At 60.9% G+C, this 18,830-nt stretch overlaps 2 protein-coding genes across 3 annotated transcripts; one reads left to right on the plus strand and one right to left on the minus strand.

Moving 5' to 3' along the window:
* Nucleotides 1–1,015: 1,015 nt before the first annotated feature.
* GRN (granulin precursor) lies at nt 1,016–7,720 on the plus strand. 2 transcript variants are annotated; one of them, XM_004772535.3, is made up of 13 exons: nt 1,016–1,121; nt 3,667–3,811; nt 3,929–4,054; nt 4,163–4,247; nt 4,713–4,825; nt 4,921–5,056; nt 5,164–5,258; nt 5,468–5,591; nt 5,885–5,982; nt 6,073–6,318; nt 6,580–6,813; nt 6,918–7,148; nt 7,269–7,720. In XM_004772535.3, exons 1-13 carry the CDS (start codon nt 1,027–1,029, stop codon nt 7,404–7,406), a joined length of 1,866 nt encoding a protein of 621 aa, XP_004772592.1. In that variant the 5' UTR covers nt 1,016–1,026; the 3' UTR covers nt 7,407–7,720. The 2 variants fall into 2 exon arrangements, with proteins under 2 accessions (XP_004772592.1, XP_044936718.1); XM_045080783.1 differs by lacking the exon at nt 1,016–1,121 and adding an exon at nt 3,429–3,592.
* Nucleotides 7,721–7,796: 76 nt separating this feature from the next.
* On the minus strand, nt 7,797–18,402 carry FAM171A2 (family with sequence similarity 171 member A2). Its single transcript, XM_045080782.1, has 8 exons — nt 18,133–18,402; nt 14,387–14,614; nt 14,055–14,147; nt 11,083–11,241; nt 10,814–10,993; nt 10,587–10,703; nt 10,346–10,472; nt 7,797–9,824 (listed from the first exon to the last, which is right to left on the minus strand). The coding sequence occupies exons 1-8, from the start codon at nt 18,248–18,250 to the stop codon at nt 8,345–8,347; spliced, it is 2,502 nt and encodes an 833-aa protein (XP_044936717.1). The 5' UTR covers nt 18,251–18,402; the 3' UTR covers nt 7,797–8,344.
* Between the last annotated feature and the right edge of the window lie 428 nt (nt 18,403–18,830).

Here is an 18,830-nt window from a genome sequence, read left to right on the forward strand (position 1 = left end):
TCAAAAAGGTGATCTTAGGGCGCCTGGGTGGCTCAGTGGGTTAAGCCGCTGCCTTCGGCTCAGGTCATGATCTCAGGGTCCTGGGATCGAGTCCCGCATCGGGCTCTCTGCTCGGCGGGGAGCCTGCTTCCCTCTCTCTCTCTCTGCCTGCCTCTCTGTCTACTGTGATCTCTCTGTCAAATAAATAAATAAAATCTTTAAAAAAAAAAAAAAGGTGATCTTAAGGGGCGCCTGGGTGGCTCAGTCAGTTGAGCATCTGCCTTTGGCTCAGGTCATGATCTCGGGGTCCTGGGATCAAGGCCCGAGTGGGGCTCCCTGCTCAGCGGGGAGTCTGTTTTTCCCTCTGCCTCTCCCCTCCTGCCGCTCATGCTCCTTCTCAAATAAATAAATAAAATCTTGAAGAAAAAAGGTGCCCTTAAGGTGGAATTAAATATTTTCCCCCCTGCCCAGAGCCAACCTATCACTTCTGACCTACACACACACGTCCGTAACACCTGGCACACGACCTTGCACCTTAAATTAGATTTAATGTGAGCTTGTCTCATCTCTCCACCCACTCACCCCGCTATGAGCACCCTGAGGAACGCGCCCGAGAGCTATTCTTGCCCTCGCGACCCTCCTTCAACCCGTACGGGGTCTGGCTGCCCAGCCTGTATTCTGAGTTTGTTGAACAGAGTAGAAACAGGGTGCACGAATGTCCCTAATCCAGAAGCAGACATCCCGTGAACGCCCTGGAAGGCGCCCTGGAAGGGGCAGCTGCCTTGTCCGTCACGGTCCTTGGATAAGCGATGCCCCATCTCGGGCAAACTCTATCCGGCACCCGCAGCCTGGCTGAGCCGGGCCAGGACATCACATGATTCTCCAATCACATGATCCCGTAAAAAAAAGAGGGGGGAGGGTGGGAAGGGAGACGAAGGGAGGGAGGAAAGAGAATTGAGTAAGAAAAAAAGCACGGCTTTCCAGGCTGGCCCCGCCTCTACGTCGACCAGTAGCCAGTAGGAGCGCCACAGCCCGGACACCTGGCCAATGGAAACGGAGGTGGGCGGGCCATCGCGCTGCCAGGCCCTAGTCCGTGAGCTTCCCCGGCCGCGGCTACCCAGCGAGCGCGGAGCCGGTCGCAGGTAAGGAGGGCAACCGCGCAGACCTCTCGCTTCTTCCAGGGGTCCGGCCGGGCGGACTTGAGGGCTTGAGGTTCTTTCGGAGTTCCTGCCGGGAGGCAAGAGAAGGCTGGCTTAGGGAAGCTCCTTTGGGGGTTTCCGATGGCACTGGAGGCAGTCTTACGGGGTGGGGTGGAGGGAAGTAAGCAGTGATTGCAGTGACCCCCCCCCCCCCCCAATAGAAGGCGGCTGTCTCCCTCTCCAGCGTCCCCGGAAGCTGCAACCCCTTCTCCCAAAGCAGGGACCACTCCATTCTTGAGCCGGCTTCGCGCCGGCCCAGGTGCTGCTGCGGGTGGTGGTGGTGGGTGGTCCCCGGGATGCCTGGGAGCGAGAGAGGCGCCCGCTCTGGTCCCGGAGCTCAGACGGCTGCGAGTGCGCTGGAGACCCTGCCCTCCTCCAAGGCAGCAGGGGCTTGGGAGTAGTGACCGAACGCCTGGGTTGTGTCTGGCTCTCCCTTACTTCCTCTCGTGGGGGGTGGGACCAGCCAACTTCCGCCTCTCCCTGCCACTTTTCCTGCTCACTCGCAGTTGAGTTCGTTCACCTTTTGGGAATCTCTCTTCTGACACTCGGAGTTGGGGGCTGCCACCTAGTGGGAGATGGCAGAGCTGGGGGCTTGAGGCTTCTGTCCCTCTCTCTACTGTGGCATTGTGGGGCGAGAGTGAGAGAGGCCGCCGCTCAGAACCCCACTGAGAGGAATTGGGTCCCTTCTTCCTTGGTCCCAAGTGGGTGTGCGTCTGTACTTAGCTATTTACTAGAAGCACACGCTATACTCCCTAGCCTTAGGACACCAATGATAGGAAAGTATGCATAAATGTTACTAGGGTGCCCTGTGGACCCAGATTTGTGCAGATAGGCACCCCTTCGGGGCCAACCCAGGACAGTGGGACAGCCTCTGGAGGGTTGAGGTTTGACTCCCAAGAAGCAGGTGGGACCAGCCTTGCCTGGGAGCTGTGGGTTTAAAGGGGAGGGTGAAAGGGGCCAAGGTCCAGGATCAGCCAGTCGGGGGCCTCCTGGTAATGGTCTGAGCTGAGAATGGGTCACTGAAGAGAGCCAGGTGAGGGAGAGAAGGATGCTAGTGACTGGGTGGGTGTAAGTCCTCACCACACTTAGTGTCAGTGTCCACACAGAGACTCATGGGGGAACTGAGCCCCAGAGACAGCAATTTCTGAGGCTCTCACCATCAGTGGTGGTGATTTGAGGACTAGCACCCAAGTGCAGTATCCCCGCAGCCCCCGAGCTTCTCGTTTCTGTCCTCCCTTGTCTACCTGCTCAGAAAATGGTTCTGTATCCCACCTCTGCTTGGACCCCAGGCCTCTACTCTCCCCCCAGGTCTGGGGTCTGTTCCCTGGCACTGTCCATGGTGCCACTTTGTCACATGAACCCAGGTCCAGTATGCTTTGCAGCCCTCAAAGCCTGTCATCTCCATGACTGGATATATGACATGCGATGTTCCTTCTCTGAGCCTCAGTTTCCTCCTTTGAAAAGTAAATGTATTATGACTACTTTGGATGATTGTTGCAAGGAAGGAAGAAAATAGGATTGTAATTGGGCCAGGAGAAGCTCCACAAACATTACCAGGCAGGGTGACATCTCCTGGGCCCTTCCCATTGAACTAGTGAGTCTGTGTGAGTTGGGGAAGAGTCATTTAAGAAGTGAGAGACTACTCCCCACAGAGCTTCATAATCGGTTCCTTCTGCTGGTGCGGCGGGGTGGGCTTATGTGGTCCTCTCCCCGTACTGCTGAGTTTCGGCTTCCAGGTAGGGGGAGAGGCAGAGTTTGGGCAGGGGTTGGGGTGGTATGTCTGGGGAATCTGAAAGGGTCTGGTGGTATTGGGGGGCCCTGAGAACACAGGTGTCTCAAAGGCTGTCCCAGCCTGTGCACCCCTTCCCTGGGTGGTTTGGGGACGGTTGGGGGGCAGGTGTGGCTGGCCTCTGGGGACGGTAGCCCAGATTCCACTGGCTACCACACTTCCCTTTTCACAACTTTCTCAACCCCACGATTTCCCATGTCATCATGTGACACCCCTTCCCCCCAACAGGCCTTGGCAGGTGTGAACACAGCATCAGCTGGGGAGGGAAGTGCAACCCTGTGTTTTTTTCAAGGGGGACTCCCCCTTTGCTCCCCACCACAGTCCTGCCATGGCTCCTGAGACCTCACCCACTCCATGGAGGTGACCCATATCCCTACAGACCAGACCCACAAAACCCGCAAATTCTCCTTTCACACACCTGCATCTTTACACACTCACCTGCAGAGACTGAGGCATTTGGCCACATTTTGAGGACGCAGACTGACACCCATCCTTGTGTCCGTGCTCATCACTGTCCACGCGTGGGTGCACAAGTGAACACACACACAGGAAACTGAATCTCAGGCCCCACATCTCTCTTCCTGCCTGGATCAGGAGGCTCGGGTGCTATCTGGCCTGCACCTGGGTGAGTGACTGGCCCCCGAATCCAGGGTCGCATGGGCTTCAGCTCGTTGCCAAATGCCTCTTGGTATTTTGCAGGCAGACCATGTGGACCGTGGTGAGCTGGGTGGCCTTAGTGGCAGGGCTGGTGGCTGGAACACAGTGCCCAGATGGTCAGTTCTGCCCTGGGGCCTGCTGCCTGGACCCAGGAGGAGCGAGCTACAGTTGCTGCCATCCTGTTCTGGTGAGCGCCCTGCGGCCCAGGCAAGAGCTGGCTGGGATCTCCCGAAGGGGCATCTCAGCGCGGCCAGAGGAAGAGGCCGGGCTTGGGTCCTTCATTTTGTTATCTCTCACTTTCCAGGGCCAGTGGCCCACAGTGCTGAGCGGGCAGCTGGGGCGCCCCTGCCGGGTAGATGCCCACTGCTCTCCTGGCTACTCCTGCCTCCTCACCGTCTCTGGGACCTCCAGCTGCTGCCCGTTCCCAGAGGTGAGGGTGCCATGGGCTCAACGGAGGGGCTCAGGTCTGTGTTTGGACTCTCCCCCGACTCACCCCAGGTAAAAGCTGAGCCAGCGTGGGTGTCTCTGTGTCCCACAGGCCGTGTCCTGCGCTGATGGCCACCACTGCTGCCCTCGGGGCTACCACTGCAGCGCCGACGGGCGGTCCTGCTTCCAGAGATCAGGTGTGGTAGGGGTGGAGGTGGAGGGCAGGCAGATGGGCCGCTGGTGGAGGCTGGTCAGCCCAGGAATCCAGCCAGCTGGGCGACCTGGTTCCTGCCCTTGTGCCCTCATTCCTGTGGCATCTGTACTAAGCAACCCCTTTGCTCGGGACGGAGGAAGAGCGCGAGGCTAGGAAGGAGCAGGAGAGAGAATGCCAGACTCCAGGCCCCAGGCCAAGCTTTGGGAGGGTGGAGAGAGGTCAAGCTGGGCTGGTTCCAGGGCAGCCTAGTCGGGCCTTGGGCCATACTGCTGAGGCAAGGACTGGCTGGTGGGGAGAGTGGGTTAGGGGTGCCTGGGAGAGCGCCGAGCCCTAGTGTGGGACCACCAGCCCCCTTCAGCTGGGCCTGCAGGCCGGGGTGTCAGCAGGTAATGGGGACGATGGCCTTCGCTAACTGGGTTGACGGGATCCTGGGTCGTCCTATCCATAGATACCAACCCCTTGGGTGCCATCCAGTGCCCTGACAGCCGGTTCGAATGCCCCAACTCCTCCACGTGCTGCACTATGCGAGATGGCTCCTGGGGCTGCTGCCCCATGCCCCAGGTACAGGTCTGGGAAGATAGGGGGTGGAGGGAGAAGTCAGGGCAGAGCAGCGGGCTGGAGGGGGCAAAGACAGAGTTGGAAGCTTCTCTCGGCAGGCTTCTTGCTGCGAAGACAAGGTGCACTGCTGTCCCCATGGGACATCCTGCGACCTGGCTCATGCCCGCTGCCTCACGGCTACAGGCTCCCACCCCCTAGCAAAGAAGATCCCTGCACGGAGGAGTAGTGGGGCAGGTAAGGAGGTGGGAGCGTCGAGGGTGCATGTTGGAAAGGAGGTAAGGCCTCTCGCGGCTCCCAGCCTGGGGAAGAGTTCCTCACCGCCCACCTCTCTCCCCTTGCAGTGATCTTATGCCCAGATGGACAGTCCCAGTGTCCTGATGGTTCTACCTGCTGCCAGCTGCCCAGTGGGAATTATGGCTGCTGCCCGATGCCTAATGTGAGTGAGGGGCTGCGTGCCCACAGCCACCTGGCTGGGACACCTACCTCCAAAGGACTCCCCCTGGGGTGGGGCGGGCTGGCAGGCGGGTTAGAGCCTGGCTGCTGAGGACTCATGCCGCCCCCTAGTGGGGGATTGGGGCAGCGTCCACTGTCACTGGGCTGCTCCCTGAGCCCTGGAGGATATTGGACCGCCCTCCCACCCCGCAGGCCATCTGTTGCTCGGACCACCTGCACTGTTGCCCCCAGGACACTGTGTGCGACCTAGTCCAGAATAAGTGCCTCTCCAAGGAGAACGCTACGGACCTCCTCACCAAGCTGCCCGCAAATGCAGGTACCAGACGCAGGCTGCTGACCCCATCGCAGCGGCTCCGTGTGCAGGAACTCTCCACCAAATTGTTCCAGGAACACAGGCAGGGGTGGGGGACGGAGGGCCGCATGGAGGGGACAGGGCATGTACAACCCCTTTTCCTCCACACTCGTCATTGCCTTCGTGTCACTGCTTGGGGTGGGTGGTCTCAGTATATTGTCCATCCTTAGCGTTCGTTCTGGCTGTGGAGCCGGCCAAGGGGTTTCTCAAGGCTCCCCCACGCCACTGCTGACCTGTCCCCTGTGGCTTTCTCACAGTGCAGGAAGTGAAATGTGACATGGAGGTGAGCTGCCCAGATGGCTACACCTGCTGCCGCCTGCAGTCGGGGGCCTGGGGCTGCTGCCCTTTCGCCCAGGTATGCAGGAGTGCTGGGTGGGCTGGGCTGAGCAGGAAGCTGCAGCCAGCAAGGCCCCTGTGCCCACTGTCCCCTGTCCACCCACCCTAGGCTGTGTGCTGTGAAGACCACGTACACTGCTGCCCAGCTGGGTTTAAATGTGACACAGCGAAGGGCACCTGTGAACAGAAGGCTCGCCAGATGCCCTGGGTGGTGCGGACCCCAGCCCACCTTCGCCTGCCAATCCCCCAGGCGGTGGAGAACGATGTCCCCTGTGATAACATCACCAGCTGTCCCTCCTCCAGTACCTGCTGTCGACTGGCATCTGGGGAGTGGGGCTGCTGTCCTGCCCCAGAGGTGTGTGGGAGGGGGGAGAGAGTATGGAGCGGGTGGCGGAGGGGGGAAACACCGGTGTCTTGGCCTGGGCAGGTGGTCAGACTCCTGTTGCTTTGCTCTTCAGTCCTCTGCCTGGTCTGCAGCTGGCCCACCGGCTCGGTCAGGTTCATTCCCAGCTGGAGGTGCTGTGAGCAGGAGAGGGCGTCGGGGTAGGCAAGGGCTCAGCTTCTGTCCCACAAAGCAGCTTCCCAGGCCATCGTATGCTGCCCCCCGCCCCCCCAGGCTGTCTGCTGCTCAGACCACAAGCATTGCTGCCCCCATGGCTACACGTGCTTGGCCGAGGGCCACTGTCAGAAGGGAAGCAAGACGGTGACTGGATTGGAGAAGATGCCTGCCCGCCAGGCCTCCCTGTCTCACCGCAGAGACATGGGCTGTGACCAGCACACCAGCTGCCCCGTGGGGCAGACCTGCTGCCCCAGCCTGAGTGGGGGCTGGGCCTGCTGCCAGTTGCCTCACGTGAGTGCCCACCTGCCTGCCCTGGACAGGGGAACCGAGTCCTCCGTGGGGGCTGGGAAGTGTGGGGGGGGGGGCGGACGTGAAGGCCACCCTGTCCCTCGCAGGCTGTGTGCTGTGAGGACCGCCAGCACTGCTGCCCGGCTGGGTACACGTGCAACGTGAAAGCCCGATCCTGCGAGAAGGAGGCGGACTCGGCCCACCTGGCTGCCCGCCTGGCCCATGGCTCTCGGGTGGCTGTGGGAAACGTGGAGTGTGGGGCAGGGCACTTTTGCCACGATAACCAGACCTGCTGTCGAGACAGCCGAGGGGGCTGGGCCTGCTGTCCCTATCGCCAGGTGAGTGCCACCCCCCTTTCCCCGGCCGGGGACTGGCTTTCTGTGGAAGCCAGGGTCGTTCATGGGAGCCAGGTCCCACTATATCCGACTCTGACTCCCTGCCCTCCCCCTGGCTGTCAGGGTGTCTGCTGTGCAGATCAGCGTCACTGCTGCCCGGCAGGCTTCCGTTGTGGGGCCAAGGGCACCAAGTGTCTGCGGAGGGAGAGCCTGCGCTGGGACATGCCACTGAGGGACCCAGCCCCGAGACAGCTGCTGTGAGGCGACATTAAGGACTGAAGACAGTCTGCAGCCCTCGGGACCCTGCTCAGAGGGTCCCCACTGCTCAGGCCTCCCCAGCACCTCTCCCCCACCAAATTCTCCTAGAGTCCCCCATTCTGATGCCCCACCCCCATCATGGGAGTCGGGGCCTCAATCTAAGGCCTTCCCTGTCTCAAGGGGGGCTATGGCGAAAGCCATGTAACAAGCTGCCATCCCCTGCCCCAATTTCCGTGGACCCTGTGGCCAGGTGCTCTTCACTATCCACAGGCGTGCGTGTGTGTATGTGCTGCAGTAAAGTTTGTTCACTTTCTTAACAGTGTCTGATTCGACCACCCTGCCCGCCCCCCTCTGAGCAAAAGCCCCTAACCTCACAGAAAGATACACACGCAGTTCATCTCACCAGTTTTATATTTGCCGTTACCCACAGCAATCCCATCACATCCCCTAATCCCCAGAGCCGCCCCAGCCACCAGCCCTGTGACATCCTAGCCCAAAGGTGGGCTAGTCAGCAGGCAGCACCCCCTCCCCTCCCGGAGGGTCCTCAGAGAAGGCCCCTTCCCAGCCCTCACACGAGCAGCTGAGGCCCAGTCGCCCCTCCTGCTTTCCCACAATAGATCTTTCTATGTACAGCCACGTTTATACAGGCACTGCTTCCCCACCCTCCAGCCCTCCTTCCCCAGCAACTCCCAATGGGGGTCTGGACCCCTCCCACCTCCCTCTCCGAGGCCAACATGGGTCCCTCCCGAGACATTACCCAGCACATACCACTGGACAGCTCCGCAGCCCCCTGGGCCCCTCTCCAGGCGGGGGAAGGGGTGGTCTGGGGGGCTAAGAGCGAGGGCCCCCGCCGCTCCCCTGGGCGCGTACCCTGGGGGCAGGCCCGGGCGGAGGGGGTGGGGGCCGACGTGGGGGAGGCGTTGCCAGGCCGGGCGGGGGCCCTACTTGACGTTGAACACCATGAGCGGCCGCTCCTCCCGCCGCTGCCACGGGCTCTTCTTGTCGCCCGCCTCGTCGCCCACCTCCGCCCCCAGCTCGTCCTCCGGGCTGGTGAGCGAGTCGCGCCGCAGCTCGCTCGCGCTGCTGCGGGAACTGTCCCCGCGGCTGCGGCCCCGACCTCGGGGTACAGTGGCCGCCCGGCCCTCGGGCGCCGCCACTTCGTCCAGCAGCGGCGTCAGCGAGTTGTCCTCGGGCGAGCAGAGGCCCGTGCGGCTCTCGCTGCTGCTCGGCTCCGTGTCCTCGCTGAGCGCCAGGCGCGGGGGCGCGGGCGGCGGGGGCGGCGCGGCCGGGGGCGCGCGCTCCCGCTCCTCGCGCAGGGGCCGCCGGCGCGCGGGCCGCGCCTCGTGCACGTCGACGCCCGAGTCCAGGCTGGCGTCGGTGCTGCGGCCGCCCCCGCCCGCCTGCAGGTCGATGTAGGAGTGGCGCACCTGCGAGTTGGAGCGCCCGTCCAGGGACACGAACCAGGCGCGCGGGTGAGGCTTCACGCCCAGTTCGAGCAGCTTCTTCTCGGTCAGCGCCTGCAGCTCCCCGTTGAGCTGCGCCATGGTGGACTCGTTGAACAGCACCGGGATGGTGACCGAGCCGCTGACCGGCGCCGAGCGCCCGCCCCCCCAGGCCTCGCCGCCGCCGCCGCTGCCACCACCACCACCGCCGCCGCCCTCGCCGCCCGCGCCCGAGTGGCCCTGCAGCAGCGGGCGCTGGGGGTCGGCCGGGGGGAAAGGGCGCGCGGGGCCGGAGCCGGTGCCCTCCGGCGGGGCTGGCTCATCGCCCGCCCCCGCGGCGCCCGCCTCGCCGCTGAGGCGCACGTAGTGCGCGGGGATCACCAGGGTGGGCATCACGTTGCGGTAGACACTGTCCTTGAGATGGTCGATAGAGCCGCAGAAGATGAGCTGCCCCGCCTGGCTGAGCGACGGCGGCCGCGCCAGCTGGTCCACCGACTGCGACAGCAGGAAGTCGGGGGGCTTGCTTTCGGCCGCCCCCTTGTGGCCCAGGTAGTGCTCGAAGGGCGGCGGCGGCGAGGGCGGCTCCTGCAGGAAGGCCGGGGTCGCCGAGGCTCCCCGCCGGTACTCCTCCAGGCCTGGCTCCAACCCGCCGGGACCCTCGACGGAGCGGGCGCCCTTGAGCCCCGCGCCCTCGCCCCCGCGGGAGCCTCCAGGCTCGGCTGCCGGACGGCTGGCAGAGCGCGGCTTGGCGCGGAAGAAGTCATCCCGGGAGGAGGCCAAGTCTCGGGAGCTGGAGAAGGCTGAGTGCAGGGGGCCTGGGGGCGGGGCCTCAGGGTCCCCCGATGGGGCGGGCTCCAGGGGTCCCCCACATATGAGATGGAGCTGGGACATCGAGGTGGCCTGGTCTCGTTTGTTACCGTCGGAGGGCCCGGACAGCTGCAGCTTGCGATGCTGTTGCCTCGGCTTCAGGCAGCGCCTCCTGGAAGGTGTTTGGGGTGGGGGGGGAGCGACCCAGGACTTCAGGAAAGGGTAGGGAGGCCTGAGCAGCTTCCTAACTCCGAAGTGGCAAGATGAGGGATGGACAGTGTTGGAGGGATGAGAAGAATGGCTGGGACCCAGGGAGAAATGTTGGGGCAGCTGGATAGGGCTTGGGAGAGGTTTGTGGAAAGAGCCTTGAGTGTCTGTGGGAGGGCCAACCCCCCTGAAGGGAGCTGCACTCCTTCACATGCAGGAGGTGCTGTGAGAGCCTGGGAGGAGCACGTCCAGCCAGGGGTCCCCTGGAGGGGCCTGGCCTGTAGGTCCTGCCTCCTCTCCCCCTACTTCAGCCCCCAGTCTCTCGGGTGCCTTGTCAGTGCCTTGAAGACTGGAATTGTACTTCATGCCTCTTTGGGCCTAGCACCCAGCCCCACCCCAGGCAGAAGGTAGGCCTCAGGGTGCAGGGGATGAGCAGAGGCTGGGGGTGGGGGTGGGGGTGAGGGAGCGCAGGGGCGAGGCACTCACCGGCAGTAGTAGATGAGCAGACACAGCAGAATGAGCACCAGCAGGGCCAGGGCTGCTAGGATGGTGAGCAGGAAGATGGTGTGATAGGTGCCAATGTCCTGGATGCCTGATGTGATGGTGACCAGTCCTGTGCCAGGCAAGGGGTTAGCTCTCTGTGACTGCTCTTCCTTCAGGAGTCCACACCCTCCCAGCCTCCCTTTCCCCCACGGCTCCTGGTCCCAGCCATCCCCGTGTCTCTCACCAGCGGTGGGGGAAGCCATGGCAGCTGCCCAGTACCCCAGCTGAGGGGAGACGAAGGTCCAGTAGAGCTGCCGGCCTTCCTTCCGGATCACACCAGTGCCGTTGCGTACCCACAGCCCTGGAAGAGGCAGGAGTTTCATAAAACCCAATGTGTCCCCCCCCCCCGCCAATCTACGTCCCACTTGCTTTCCCCAAACTCCAGCAGCCACAGCCCCTTGAGGCACTCACCACTCTTGGGGTCAAACCTCCAGGCTGGAATGCTGGTGCCAGCAGTCAGGGCGCGAGGCTCGGAGGGCACAGGCAGGGACAGGTGAATGGGGCCCGAGAGCGGCACTTCTGTTCCATTGCCCGTCAGCAGATGCACGCTCACAGCAGCCAGTGGCATCAGCTCTAGCCAGGAACCATTGCCTGGGGGAAAGGAGACACAGGGGCTGAGAGCTAAATCCTGGGGGTGGGATGGGGGGAAACGTCCCTTCCGTGCCGGACACCCAGCCTACCTGAACTGGAGGCCTCAGTGCCCAGGAAGGTAGGAAAAGCGCGCATTTCCTGCTGGGTGCTGGCAGGTGTGAGGGAGGCCCAGAGCTGGCTGTAGGTGGAGCTGACAGGCAGGCGGGCAGCCCGGCGCTGGAACTGCACCCAGGGCTGGGAGCGGGCACCTGGATGGAGAAGGGGGCTGCTGTGGCTTGCCCAGGGACCAGAGCAGAAAGCAGGTCTTTGAGGAGAATGGGGTCACTGGGTCAGGCCACTTGGGAAGGTCAGGGAGCTTGGTGACTCGGGGAGAGAACTGCATTCATAGAATGTTAACATGGAAAAAGGACTTGGACCTGAAATCTAGTCCTGGCTATGTGACCCTGAGCAAATTACTTGCTCTCTCTGAAACACCATTTCCTCAATAATCTATAAAATGATGAGGTTTGGGTCCTCAAACAATGACTGTTGCCAGCTGTGTGGCGGGCACTGTGTTAGGTGCTGGAGATACAAAGATGAATAAGACATAGTCCTCAGTTCCCTGCTTTCAAGTTCACAGTCTTGTGCAGGGCTGTCCCTTCTGGGACGTCAGAACTTCCTGCTGTGTTGCATGGAAATGTTCTCTCTCTGTGCTGCCCATTTAAGTACCCACTAGACACCCATGGCTATTAAGCACTTGAAAGGGGGCGAGTGCGACTCAGACACTGGATTTATTTATAATTTTTCAAAATTTAATGAATTTGGGGGTGCCTAGGTGGCTCAGTCATTAAGCATCTGCCTTCGGCTCAGGTCATGATCCCAGGGTCCTGGGATCAAGCCCCATGTCAGGTTCCTTGTTCAGCAGGGAACCTGCTTCTCCCTCCCTCAACTCCTCCTGCTCGTCTCTCTCTCGCTCTGTCAAATAAATAAAATCTTTAAAAAATTAATGTTACTTTTAATTTATTTAAATAGCCACATGTTGCTAGTGGCTCCTGTATTACACAGCTTAGGTTTTATGTGTGAGTGTGTGTGTCTGTCTGTCTTGGAGTGGAGGGGGCATATAAACAAAATTCTAATACAATATGGTCGTAGCTAACATGTATTAAGCTTTAAGATACGCTGGACACCATCTAAGTCTTCCTGTGTTAATCCCTGTAATTAGTACAAAGGCCCTAAAGTAGGTGCTTTCATTATCGACCTTGTTGTATACACGAAGAAATGGAGGCCAGAGTTGAGTGACTTGCCCAAGGTCACAGTCCTGGAGCCTGACGGAAACCCAGGAAGTGTGGTGCTGGCCCATTTTTCCATCCTAACTTGTTATTAAAATGGTGGGGCGCCAAGTGCACTTGGTCCACCCAGCTGGGGAAGGCCCAATGGAGTCTTTTTTTTTTTTTTTTTAAGATTATTTACTTATTTGACAGAGCAAGAGATCACAAGGAGGCAGAGAGGCTGTCAGAGAGAGGAAGGGAAGCAGGCTCCCCACCGAGCAGAGAGCCCCATGCAGGGCTCGATCCCAAGACCCTGGGATCACGACCTAAGCCACCTTGGGATCACGACCTAAGCCAAAGGCAGAGGCTTTAACCCACCGAGCCACCCAGGTGGTTTCCAATGGAGTCTTGCAGGATAAGGATGAGTAAGACTCCCACAGGAAGGAAGGTGCAAAGGGACCTCCAAGAGAACGGAGGAGAGAAAGGCCCAAAGGCACAGGGCAGCGGGCTGGTCCACGGACACGGGTGACTAAGTGGCAGACCCCACAGGGTGTGGTCAGCTTTGTGAAGGACTCGAGGCTCTACTCTGAAAGCCATGGGAGCCATGGGACCGTCGTAAGCCAGGGGCCACAAAAGGATTATTTGGCCTTTTATTTTATTATTTATTTACTATTACTTTTGAAAGTAGGCTCCATGCCCCAAAGTGGCACTTGAACTCACGAGATCAAGAGTTGCACACTCTACTGACTGAGCCAGCCCCGCACCCCTCACTTGGCATTGTAGAAACCTCCAAGGACAGTTTAGAAGCCTCTGGTTCAGGACCAGGGAGATGAAGACAGGCCAACGAGCTCCTTGGAGACAAGGACTCAAGCTAAGAATATAAATTGGGGAGGCAGGTTCTCTCTCTCCCAAGCCCACCATGACTCCCTAGTACCAGCCAGATCAACCAGTCTGAACCAGGCACCCCTCCTGCAGAGCCAGTCAGGCGCCCCGCTGCACCCTTCTCCCCCCTGCATCTTGATTCCTCTCCAGTGCAGGGCTCTGTGCCACCCTTTAATTCTTGAGCCCACAAGGTCCTGTAGCTCCCTTCCCCAAATTCTCTCGCCCTGCTACACTCACAGGTCAGGCTTGTCTCCGTGCTGAAGCCCGCTGCCCTCTACTCCACTGTTCCGCCTGCCTTATAATTAGTTCAGGGTTGGTAGCGACGTGTTTGTCTGTCGTCTTACTTGTCCGTGAACTCCATAAGACAGGGAGTGGGTCTGTTCTTCCTTCCCATTGTTCCCCAGCACCAGACACAATGCCTGGCGCGGTTAAGGATTGGTTTGGTGAGACTGGAGCCGTGAGCAGATACTGTGGTGTTGGTCTAGGCCTTGCACTTGAGAATTGCTCAGTTCCTATGGAATGACCCTCCCGTGGTCTTCTAACATTGCCAGGCACCCAGTAGGTGCACAAGTAGTATGTGTAGATCCACTGATGAAACAGGTGGCAGGGAACAGGAATGCTAATGGTAGGAGTAGAGGGAGAATAGAAACCACGAGAAGCCCCAATAACAAAAACATTTATTGACCACCTTCCGTGCTGTTTTTTCATACTTGATATTTAATCCTTACTTCAATTTTATGATATAGCTCCAATTGATGATATTATAGATAATATCCATATCTTACAGATGAACAAACTAAGGCTCAGAGAGGTTAGGTGACTTGCTCAAGGGCACACAGCACTCATACATAGAAGAGTGGAGCTCTCTGTACCCAGGTCAGAGGGAAGGAAGAGGGGTGGGCATGAGTTGGGGGGTTAAAGAGGAGCCTTACCAGGAGAGCCCAAAAGGATGTGCACCAGGTCCTCATACAGGATGAGGGTGGCCGGCCGCTCGGGGAGCAGGTAGAGGCTGACTGAAGCATACACTGTGGGAGGGGTGGCCCATCAGCTCCAGAAAAAGCCCTCCCACCCCCCCCAAACCCAGGGCCGGGCACTCCCTCCATCCGAATCCAAGTGACTTCATCCTCCTTCAGCCCCCTCTGCGTACCCCAGTCCGGGCAGCAGCTGCTGGAGAGCCTGCCCCCGCCACCCCCAAGGGCTATTTTGGGAAGGGGCTGATGGGGTCAGCTGCTGCCCGCCCCCCTCCGCCTGCCCCTGCACTCACAGGGCAGCTTGTCAACACGCCAGGGCACAGAGTTGGTGAGGAAGCCAGGGCGGGCAGCAGTGACCAGCACCCAGGTGCCCAAGCGGTAACTGAGGGGCAGTATGGCCACGCCCTCCGAGTCCGTGGTGCCAGCGGCCAGCAGCATCCGGTTCCCAAACACATCCACGGAGGCCCGGGCCAAGGGCACCAGCTCCCCGCTCACATATACCTGCACCTTGATCAGGATCTCTGTGGACAAGATGGGGTGAGGAGAGTGAGGAGGGATGGGGGGTGGGAAAGAGAAGGGGCGGGGGGAGTCCCGAGATCGGAGGAGTAGGAGGCGGTGGGTTGGGAGCGGCTTTGGGGCCCAGGCTAGACAAGACTCTGGAAGAGTCAGCACTGCTAGCGCCCTCTTTTAAACCCCACATCAGCCTATGAGACAGGTGGTGCTACTACCATATTTCAAGTCTCACTCACGCACTTTCCCGCATTTTTACATTTTTGAACTCAGAATATGCTTCTCACTGAGGATATCATCATCAGGATTGGCAGTATTTTTTTTTTTTTCTTTTCTTCCTGGCACATGAAATAATGGTGCGTCTTACAGTCAATGATGCATTAGACCCCATAAAATATGTTCTGAAGCCCATTTTGCAGATAAAGCAGCTGAGGCTCAGAGTTTAGATATTCGCACTGCTGCTGGCCGGGGGTTCGGTGGGGTGGCGGGGGGAGATGGGATCCAGACCTGGGAGTCTGCCTCTAAACCCAAATTATTATTATTTTTTTAAGATTTTATTTATTTGGCAGACAGAGAGAGAGAGAGAGACAGCTTGCATAAGCAGTGGAAACCACAGGCAGAGAGAGAAGGGGAAGCAAGTTCCCCACCGAGCAGGGAGCCTGATGCGGGGCTCAGTCCCAGGACCCCAGGATCATGACCTGAGCCGAAGGCAAATGCCCAAAGGACTGAGCCACCCAGGTGTCCCTAGACCCAAATTCTTAACCACTGGACCCCATGGGGCTGGTGTCAGGGAGGGGAGAGAGAAGAGAGAAGAGGGCTGAGAAAGGAGGAATAAGAGGAGACCAAGGGTCTACGGATGGAGAGGAGAGAGGTCAGAATTCAGCCAATGAGAAGGGTTGCAAGGGGGGCTGGGTCAGAGCTTTGGTTCTGAAGAAAAGAAGGGGACACTAGGGAGCTGGTCTTTCCCCTTATTCATCCTTTTCCCAGAATCCTTTGCTCAAGCCTGTTTCCTTTCAGATTTAGGGACTCACCCCAACCCCTAAGCCTGAACAAGTACCTCCTGACCCCTCCCCCTCACAGGGACTGCCTGCCCCCTCCCAGCTGGTCAGCTACAAGTCAGTCACCATGGCAACGCCCTCATTCCTCCCAGGAGATGGGCAGAGAGCTGGGGCCCCGGCAAGGGGAAGGAGATCTGGGGGGGCCGACCCAGGCCCAAGGGAAACTGGTGTGGAGAGGCCTGGGAAGGGAAGTCCAGCTGTCTCTGCTCCCAGCCCCCGGAGAGCTTGGCCAGGATGGGTGTGCAGGTGTCCTGAGCTCAGATGGGGTGACCAGGCAGGGACCAGGCCTAGAGTTGTTCTCAGGGGTTTCCCCAGGCAGCCTCTCTGATCCACAGCACCATCTACTTCTTCCCACTCAGCATGGCCCCTCCCTCAAGAACCTGGCTCACCCCTACCTTGCTGCTCATGATGGGAGTAGGTGTCCATGCCTAGAAAGGTACAGAGGCCTCAGTGCAGGGCCCGGAGGCAGGTGGGGACACAAACCTGGGGGAGTCCAGGTACAGAAAGAAGAGCCTGGGGCAGCAGGGCATGGGGTGGTCCCTGCATGGGGCGGGGGGCCTCATGCGTGGAGCCTGACACTCAATGGAGACAGGTGTCTCATCTCAAGCTTCCAGCCCCGAGGCCAGCGCCACGCCTGGCCCTGGCATCCCATCCAGCTGTTCGCCTGAACCCACCTCCCTCACCCCTCCCAGGCCAAAGCCCAACTTGGCAGGGTGGGTGCACACACTTGATTCTTTCCTACTCTCTGGTTTTCCCAGGAGCTGGCAATCTTCCTGCCCCTCCTCCCCCACTACCCAGGAGGAATTCTGAGAAGCTAGAGAGGCCTGGCTACTCCCCACCCCTACCCCAGCAAGGAGCAGCTGGAGGGAGCAGCTGGAAAGAGGGGACCCAGGAGTCTGGAATACGGTCATTTGAAGGAATGCTTGGGGTTCAAGGGCCAGAGCCTCAAAAGAGGGGAGGGGGCCTAAGGAACAACACGGGGTGGGCAGGTAGGCCCGAAGGACATGTCAGTGGGAAGGGGTAGGCAGGTGCCCCTCAGATTTTTGTCCCCTTACCCTCGACCTGGGCTCTCAGCCAGGGGCCTGGGAGAGCCCTGTCTCCTGGCTCCACTTCAGCTAATTCTCTGGACCCCCTCCCCTGGAGAACAGGACTTGAAGGAAAAGCTTTTTGAGAAACCAGGGCCCTTTTCTACCCATCAAAGCCTCCTCTCCTCCTGCAGAGAGCGGGGAAGACTGAGGCCGGAGGTGAGCCTTCCCCATTTCTCAAGCCTGACATTCCATACTGTATCCGCCTCTCCAGGCTTCAGCTCTGCCTCATTCCAGGAGGAAATCCGACCCCCTCCCTTCATCCGGACCCCACTTCCCTCAACCAGACACCCCCCCCCACCCTGGTTTTCCTGTCAGCTCCTTGGTGGAGAGGAGTGGAGAGCACAGTTTCAGGCAGGGATGGGGCCCAGAGGCGACAGAGGGAACGGTAGCTGGGGTGGTGGGCGCAGGGCTGGAGTGGGCGGAGGCCCCCGCGAGAACCCAGGAGCCAGAGTCTAGCTCTCCCACCCTCTCCCGCTGCAAGAGCCTCCCCCGCCCCCACCTCACACACCCACCTGGGCCCGTGAGGCGCCCGGAGGCTCTGCTTCACGGCTACCCAAAGGTTAGATGAGGAGGGGGTGACCGGGGATGGGCTGGGGATAGGAGCAGCCGGAGGTCTGCTGGACGGGGACCCAGGCACCTGCCCTCCCAGCCGGCACAGCCCACAGCCAGCTAGGCAGCTCAGCATGGCTCCGCCACCACAGCCCTGCCATGCGCTTTGGCTGGGAATCACCACGTACCCCTTTTTCCAGAACCCCCCAAACTGCAGCCCCTCCCCCCTCAAGGGCCGACAGCGTTTCTTCGGTACACCCCCAATTCTGAACCCGGGGGGCCGGCCGGGGGCTGTCAAGCTCCAGGGCGAAGAACCCCATTCGAGCAGTCAATCCGCCCACCGCCTCACCCACTCCCCCTCCCCACTTCCAGCCCTGTTCAAGGCGCCCAGCCCCCGTCCGGGTCCAAGGTGGCAGCCGGTGCTGGCGCCCCCACCCAGCCCGGGTCGGGAGCGAGGAACCCGCAGGGGGCTGCGGAGCGGGCGCCCGCCCCAGCCCGCCCCTGGGCGGGTGTCTTCGGTAGACAATGGCTCAGGCAGCAGCGCCTCGCGGACCCGGAGAGAGAAAAACAAGGCGAGAGGGGGCGGCGGCGCGGAGCCCGGGGACCCCCGCTCTCCCCATTGTGTCTCCCCAAGACCCCCGCCCCGGCAGTCGCCCTCTCCCTCCCTCCTCTCCCCCGTAAGCGCCGACCCGAAGTCTCCGGGCTCCCCCCCACCCAAACCCAGGGAACAGAGTACCCCCAATTCACGAGCGCCGCGAAGAGGGGGCTGGCGGGCGGGGGCCCGATCGAGGGGGCGCAGGCCCGCGATCGCTGCCCCTCCTGGCCGAGACTCACCCTGCGGGCTGGGGGGCTCCGGCGGCGACTTGCCGGGAGCCCGGGAGGCGCCGCCGAGCAGCAGCCCCAGCAGCGGCAGCAGCCGCGCGAGGACGCTGGGGCCACTCGGCGGCGGCATCGCGGGGCTCGGCCGGGCCCTAGCGGCCCATGGCTCCCGCCCGGCCCCGCTCGGCCGGCCCCGCTCAGCCCCAGCTCTGCGCCGCGCCGCGCCGCTCGGGCTCCCGCTCTGGCTGCGGCGGCAGCTCGGCGCGATTGTCTCCACCCGGAGCCTCCGCCAGCGCCCCCTGCAGGCGGCGCCCCACCCCGCGGACCTCCGGGCGCCGCCCCCTCACCGCCCAGCTCTGCGCACCGCGCGCGGGCCCTGCCAGCCCTCCGCCCACCCTGCAGACCCCACCCCGCGCTCGCGGACCCCAGCTGCAAGGGAGTGCGACGGCCCTGGTCTACTCACCCGGGTTCTTGGAGGTCCGGAGCCCTCGAAATTTGGTGGAAAATTTGTGAGGGAGGAGAGGCTACTGCTTACAACACACTCAAAGAGGTAGTACGGTCGGTCAGGAGCGTCTCCAAACAGTGTAGAAACTGCCCTGTTCTATCCGCACAAACACCTACGCAGTGGGAATCGCCCCAGTCCCAGACTAGCTTCTGCCTCTTGAGCCGTGAGCAAGTTACTTCGCCTTCTGGTCCTCGGCCTTCCTTTCAAG

The sequence above is a fragment of the Mustela putorius genome, unplaced genomic scaffold (genome assembly GCF_011764305.1).
Source record: "Mustela putorius furo isolate JIRA1106 unplaced genomic scaffold, ASM1176430v1.1 tig00000487_pilon_pilon_pilon, whole genome shotgun sequence".
Taxonomy (NCBI): Eukaryota; Metazoa; Chordata; class Mammalia; order Carnivora; family Mustelidae; genus Mustela; species Mustela putorius.